Source organism: Bufo bufo, chromosome 7 (genome assembly GCF_905171765.1).
Source record: "Bufo bufo chromosome 7, aBufBuf1.1, whole genome shotgun sequence".
Lineage (NCBI taxonomy): Eukaryota > Metazoa > Chordata > Amphibia > Anura > Bufonidae > Bufo > Bufo bufo.
The window spans coordinates 95,172,725-95,180,311 of NC_053395.1; the positions used below are offsets into that span (position 1 = coordinate 95,172,725).

At 41.9% G+C, this 7,587-nt stretch overlaps 1 protein-coding gene across 1 annotated transcript; it reads left to right on the forward strand.

The window, feature by feature from the left end:
• Positions 1–1,229: 1,229 nt before the first annotated feature.
• On the forward strand, positions 1,230–7,367 carry LOC121007341. The gene is made up of 2 exons (XM_040439211.1): positions 1,230–1,379; positions 6,287–7,367. Exon 2 carries the CDS (start codon positions 6,321–6,323, stop codon positions 7,323–7,325), a length of 1,005 nt encoding a protein of 334 aa, XP_040295145.1. The 5' UTR covers positions 1,230–1,379; positions 6,287–6,320; the 3' UTR covers positions 7,326–7,367.
• Positions 7,368–7,587: the final 220 nt, after the last annotated feature.

The following is a 7,587-nucleotide window of genomic DNA, read 5'->3' on the forward strand; positions in this document are numbered from 1 at the left end:
ATAGGCAAACGGGGCATTCTAGTAGGACTGCAAAAGACATGTGCGTCACTAGTTCCCCCGTAAGAGTACAAACCGGGAGCGGTGCTGTCACCTTATGTATCACTGTCGTCCCATTTATACCCATAGAACTTCTTTCGGTGCATTTATCATTAATGAAGTCTATTTTGTTTACGCTTGAAGTCGTTGCTCCGGTGTCAAGCAGCAAATTAACTTTAATACCATCAATTTGCAGTATTACTTGTGGTAAGACTTGCCAATCAGTTGGAACAAAATGCATGATGAAGGATGGGACTCGTTCTGGGCACCCCTAATAGTAATTGTTCCCCCGTGGGGACGGGTACTGTTCATGCTCAGACCACCTCTGTAAGTCTGATTGCAAATTGGGTTGTCTACTCCCCCCATCCTGTGCTGGCCAGTGTATGTTGATACGATCTCCCTGGGGTTGTCTTCTTGTCATTTCTTGCTGTCTTTCCTGTTGTCTGGGCCCCCCTCGGTAGTCAGAGGTGCCTCTCCCTCTGTATTCTCTCCTATCTTCATCTCTCACCTTTGGACATTCCCGCCTCCAGTGACCTAGACTCCCACAAATGAAGCAGCCCTGTCTCTGATTTCTTTCTACTCTTCCCAGGTAATCTGCCTGGCCCCTACTTCTCGGACCTCTTCTATTATTCCTTCCCCGGGAAAAACCTGACATCATCATGTAATTGCTTTCCCCACCTGACAATATAGACTCCTGTTGTATGTCCTGCTGCATTAACAATGGAAATACTCCTCCCTTTTGATTGAAAACACCAGAGGCCGAGCGTTTTGCTATGTCATCCATAAATTCTGTCACTGATTGAGTAAGCCATTCGTTATTCACTAATTTTATTAGCTGCATTGTCTTAGGGTCCCCATTTGTCATACATGTAGTCTTGAACAATTCAGGTGAATTCATTCCTGTACTACTGTAGAGGTCCAACAGTCTCTTACAGAAACTATAAAAATTCTCTTTCGGCTCTTGTTTTGTATTTAGCATTGTGTGTAAGCCTGAATCCCCTTTGTATCTTTTCATCCATTCTACTCCTATCTTATCCCAAAACTTTTTCCAAATCTTGGGGCCATCTTTCTCTCCTACCTCCCTAACTTCTTTTTCTGATGCCCTCATTATCTTTTCTGGATCGATTTGAGAGCCAGTGTCTGGGTCTATGGCTGAGAGTATTATCTGAATATACTCCAAAGTTAAATGGCTCCCTGCGGTATACTTCTGCAGAAACATAGCTGCTGCTCTAGGGTCCTTTTTTGGATTGGGGCACATATCTTTCAGTTCCTTCATTAATCCTAAAGGAAGAGGGATATGGACTTCAGTGCTACCCACAGTAATCATGGGAAGCCGCAGTTGTGTGCCTTCCCTATCCCCTTCCTCAGGTGTTAGAGTGAGTTTGGAAAATTCATCTGTCAGGGGTTGGACTACTCCAGGTATTCTAGGGCTGGAGGTTGCCAGGGGAATTCCATGTTCTAAACTGTCCGCCTCTATCTGTGTTTCAATTCCTGTCCTCCTACCGTATTCTTCCTGAGCCCTGGTTTCCCAGTCCTTCTTCACCCTCCAGTACTCCTGTCTTAGTTTTTCTATCTCGGTCAGCAGCTGGTTTTTTTTGTTAGTTACAGCTCTGGTTCTGCCACACTCTCCTCCCAGAATGCCCTTTAATTCATCTATCTGTTGCTCACTAGGAAGGTCAGTATCATCTGGGTCCTCGTGATTATATATGACGGGAAAGACATCCTAAAATGGAAGTTGTTTAATGTAGACTATGTCTGTCCTTAGTTTATCCCTCAGTTGAATCAGCTCATGTACATAACTGCCCATGCTTTCTCTATATTCATTTCTTTTTTCCTTAGCCTGTTTGACTTGTGGAGTCACATCTGCTTGTTCCATAAGTGCTGCTGCCACTATAACTGCAGTACTCAAAAGGGAATCTCTATCTCCCAAATCCGGGTACAGTCCGGTTCTCTTTTGATTCTCACCAGAAAATAATAATAATTCTGGTGCGGTTGCTTGTTTTGGACAGGGGACCTTATCATAAGGGTCTTGTAGCATGTCCTCTGTAGGGACAGCTGGGAGTATTGCCTTTTGTGGTTCTAATACCGTCACGTCATATGCCGGTGGCTTTTCTGGCAAGGAGGGCAGAATTTCTCACCATGGAACTTCTTCCCTTTTACTCATTTTCCCCCTGTTCTGTTTTAAGTATATGTGATGGGTTGGTGGAAATCTCTTTCTGTACTCTTTTAATGCCTTCTCCCATTTCTTAAAACATGTTTTCATATAATCTTCATCCCAGGCACCAACGGGATAGTTATATTTTGGGTGAAGCCCCACCATTTTTTTTAACCTCCTCCCAGTCTCCTTCATTGCGAGGACCCACATCGCTGATCTGCGTAATACACAGTTGCTGACTGCGGTCACAGATATTTACCCAAAATGGATCAGTTACACTAATCCCACAGGTGCCTGATACAAAATGTAACGGTGTGGGTCTGGTCTCTGGCTCACCATCCAGATCCTTTCCCACGCCGTTACCCATAATGTGTAATGAAATTGACAATGAACTCTATACATATATTTTCAAGCAGCAAACAGTGAGGTGGAAATAGCAGCAATTAAATAGCAGGAAGTAATTGTGTTAGTACTGTTATGTTGAGAATCAATTAAGCCAGCACAATCAGATTTTCTACTAGCACAATATTCTTATAACACGTATAAAATATCTTATATGGGCAACACCATTTACAAACTTAATAGACCGCAGTAATCAATGTCACTTTCCAAGTTTTAACTGTACAGTTATGTCCTATAAACAATTCACTCCACAGACAATCCTAGTGAGTTAGAAACCAACATCTGCATTCAGATGTATGCGTTTCCCTCACTGTTTTTTCCTTTTTATCATATGTATTCCTTTTCCTTATACATATATTCCGGGTACCTTCTTTCCTTGTTTCACATAAATCCAGAGTTATCCTTTAACTCAATCACATAAATCCAGAGTTATCCTTTAACTCAATAAACCGTCAAATGAGAGACTAATTCCCACTTGAAAAATCCCTGCCAACGTTCGAAGAGACTAGTTCTACATTCGAAAAATTCCCTGCCATCAATATGATGTCTGTTCCTGGAACAACATCCCCTGCCAACCACTGTGCCTATAGGAGACGCCGCTGCTATCAGGATACGCAGAACACTGAGTGCTGCCTCGTGTCTGTCCCACAGTCCTATGAACACTAAACTAACCTGCCATCAACTAACCTGCCATCCAGTATACATCAGATATCCACCGTATCCAGGAGAGAAACATTCCAACCAACATAAATAGTGGCAGAAATTATTTACTCACCTGGATAGTCAGTGAACCATCCTCTGCTACCAATTGAAAGGGCCCCTGGTTTGTCTGTGGATGAACCTCCGGCTTTTGCTAAAGCATGCATAAGGAAATTATGTCTGTATCCACACACGTTCACATATATATATTAATTCAGCTTCTATGCTTGTATTAAATATGCAGAGTTCTTCTTTAAAGGTAATATTTTATACTCTTATGACAACAAGGTCTAGTAACACAAGCTAAACAGGAAATGGCTGTCTGAAGCTTAAAACCGCATGGCTAAAAAAAGAGATATGCATGCTTTAGCAAAAGAAAGCCACATTTGTAATAGAGGTACCTGAAGAGAGAATTGCCAAATGCATGGCATCATAGCTGCAGAAACATATATATGCACATATATACCTGTTACACATATATCTAACATGTGCATTAGACATATATTTTACATTTACTGCAATACGAGTTATATATATATATATATAAGCATTTTTTTGTATATTGACGTTCACCTGTGGTTTAGATAAGTAAAAAAACGTTTGCTCAGGTAAATGTTGGTACAAGATGGTACAAGATAAACAAAGATAATTCCGAGAAATATTTGAACAAAGCTGAAATCAACAAAGATTGTGGTTAGATATCTGAATACTAAGAATTATAGATGCGTCACATATGTACCTTGTTTCTTGTAAATTATCATGACTTTTTTTACTTTGGTTGTATAAGCTTAGGGGAGGTATATGGTAATCTTGTGGTTTGTATCTATAAATTGTCTACGATGTCAAAATAAAGACACAACCATTTTAAACCTATCAACGTGTATTGGTCTTCAGTGGTTGCCCGGCCGGAGGTTCACCCACAGACAAACCAGGGGCCCTTTCAATTGGTAGCAGAGGATGGTTCACTGACTATCCAGGTGAGTAAATAATTTCTGCCACTACTTATGTTGGTTGGAATGTTTCTCTCCTGGATACGGTGAATATCTGATGTATACTGGATGGCAGGTTAGTTGATGGCAGGTTAGTTTAGTGTTCATAGGACTGTGGGACAGACACGAGGCAGCACTCAGTGTTCTGCGTATCCTGATAGCAGCGGCGTCTCCTATAGGCACAGTGGTTGGCAGGGGATGTTGTTCCAGGAACAGACATCATATTGATGGCAGGGAATTTTTCGAATGTAGAACTAGTCTCTTCGAACGTTGGCAGGGATTTTTCAAGTGAGAATTAGTCTCTCATTTGACGGTTTATTGAGTTAAAGGATAACTCTGGATTTATGTGATTGAGTTAAAGGATAACTCTGGATTTATGTGAAACAAGGAAAAAAGGTACCCAGAATATATGTATAAGGAAAAGGAATACATATGGAAAAAAAAGGTGAGGGAAACGCATACATCTGAATGCAGATGTTGGTTTCTAACTCACTAGGATTGTCTGTGGAGTGAATTGTTTATAGAACATAACTGTACAGTTAAAACTTGGAAAGTGACATTGATTACTGCAGTCTATTAAGTTCGTAAATGGTGTTGCCCATATTAGATATTTTACACGTGTTATAAGAATATTGTGCTAGTGGAAAATCTGATTGTGCTGGCTTAATTGATTCTCAACATAACAGTACTAACACAATTACTTCCTGCTATTTAATTGCTGCTATTTCCACCTCACTGTTTGCTGCTTGAATATATATGTATAGAGTTCATTGTCGATTTCATTAAACATTATGGGTAACGGCGTGGGAAAGGATCTGGATGGTGAGCCAGAGACCAGACCCACACCGTTACATTTTGTATCAGGCATCTGTGGGATTAGTGTAACTGATCCATTTTGGGTAAATATCTGTGACCGCAGTCAGCAACTGTGTATTACGCATATCAGCGATGCAGGTCCTCGCAATGAAGGAGACTGGGAGGAGGTTAAAAAAATGGTGGGGCTTCACCCAAAATATAACTATCCCGTTGGTGCCTGGGATGAAGATTATATGAAAACATGTTTTAAGAAATGGGAGAAGGCATTAAAAGAGTACAGAAAGAGATTTCCACCAACCCATCACATATACTTAAAACAGGATAGGGGGACAATTAGTAAAAGGGAAGAAGTTCCATGGTCAGAAATTCTGCCCTCCTTGCCAGAAAAGCCACCGGCATATGACGTGACGGTATTAGAACCACAAAAGGCAATACTCCCAGCTGTCCCTACAGAGGACATGCTACAAGACCCTTATGATAAGGTCCCCTGTCCAAAACAAGCAACCGCACCAGAATTATTATTATTTTCTGGTGAGAATCAAAAGAGAACCGGACTGTACCCGGATTTGGGGGATAGAGATTCCCTTTTGAGTACTGCAGTTATAGTGGCAGCAGCACTTATGGAACAAGCAGATGTGACTCCACAAGTCAAACAGGCTAAGGAAAAAAGAAAAGAATATAGAGAAAGCATGGGCAGTTATGTACATGAGCTGATTCAACTGAGGGATAATCTAAGGACAGACATAGTCTACATTAAACAACTTCCCCTTCAGGATGTCTTTCCCGTCATATATAATCACGAGGACCCAGATGATACTTACCTTCCTAGTGAGCAACAGATAGATGAATTAAAGGGCATTTTGGGAGGAGAGTGTGGCAGAACCAGAGCTGTGACTAACAAAACAAAACAGCTGCTGACCGAGATAGAAAAACTAAGACAGGAGTATTGGAGGGTGAAGAAGGACTGGGAAACCAGGGCTCAGGAAGAATACGGTAGGAGGACAACAGGAATTGAAACACAGATAGAAGCGGACAGTTTGGAACATGGAATTCCCCTGGCAACCTCCAGCCCTAGAATACCTGGAGTAGTCCAACCCCTGACAGATGAATTTTCCAAACTCACTCTAACACCTGAGGAAGGGGATAGGGAAGGCACACAACTGCGGCTTCCCATGATTACTGTGGGTAGCACTGAAGTCCATATCCCTCTTCCTTTAGGATTAATGAAGGAACTGAAAGATATGTGCCCCAATCCAAAAAAGGACCCTAGAGCAGCAGCTATGTTTCTGCAGAAGTATACCGCAGGGAGCCATTTAACTTTGGAGGATATTCAGATAATACTCTCAGCCATAGACCCAGACACTGGCTCTCAAATCGATCCAGAAAAGATAATGAAGGCATCAGAAAAAGAAGTTAGGGATGGAGGAGAGAGAGATGGCCCCAAGGTTTGGAAGAAGTTTTGGGATAAGATAGGAGTAGAATGGATGAAAAGATACAAAGGGGATTCAGGCTTACACACAATGCTAAATACAAAACAAGAGCCGAAAGAGGATTTTTATAGTTTCTGTAAGAGACTGTTGGATCTCTACAGTAGTACAGGAATGAATTCACCTGAATTGTTCAAGACTACATGTATGACAAATGGGGACCCTAAGACAACGCAGCTAATAAAATTAGTGAATAACGAATGGCTTACTCAATCAGTGACAGAATTTATGGATGACATAGCAAAACGCTCGGCCTCTGGTGTTTTCAATCAAAAGGGAGGAGTATTTCCATTGTTAGTGCAGCAGGACATACAACAGGAGTCTATATTGTCAGGTGGGGAAAGCAATTACATGATGATGTCAGGTTTCTCCCGGGGAAGGAATAATAGAAGAGGTCCGAAAAGTAGGGGCCAGGCAGATTACCTGGGAAGAGTAGAAAGAAATCAGAGACAGGGCTGCTTCATTTGTGGGAGTCTAGGTCACTGGAGGCGGGAATGTCCAAAGGTGAGAGATGAAGATAGGAGAGAATACAGAGGGAGAGGCGCCTCTGACTACCGAGGGGGGCCCAGACAACAGGAAAGACAGCAAGATATGACAAGAAGACAACCCCAGGGAGATCGTATTAACATACACTGGCCAGCACAGGATGGGGGGAGTAGACAACCCAATTTGCAATCAGACTTACAGAGGTGGTCTGAGCATGAACAGTACCCGTCCCCACGGGGGAACAATTACTATTAGGGGTGCCCAGAACGAGTCCCATCCTTCATCATGCATTTTGTTCCAACTGATTGGCAAGTCTTACCACAAGTAATACTTCAAATTGATGGTATTAAAGTTAATTTGCTGCTTGACACCGGAGCAACGACTTCAAGTGTAAACAAAATAGACTTCATTAATGATAAATGCACCGAAGGAAGTTCTATGGGTATAAATGGGATGACAGTGATACATAAGGTGACAGCACCGCTCCCGGTTTGTACTCTTACAGGGGAACTAGTGA

Excerpts from the sequence above, each read along its gene's own strand:
- LOC121007341 (XM_040439211.1), top strand. The coding sequence starts at position 6,321 with ATGAAGGAACTGAAAGATATGTGCCCCAATCCAAAAAAGGACCCTAGA.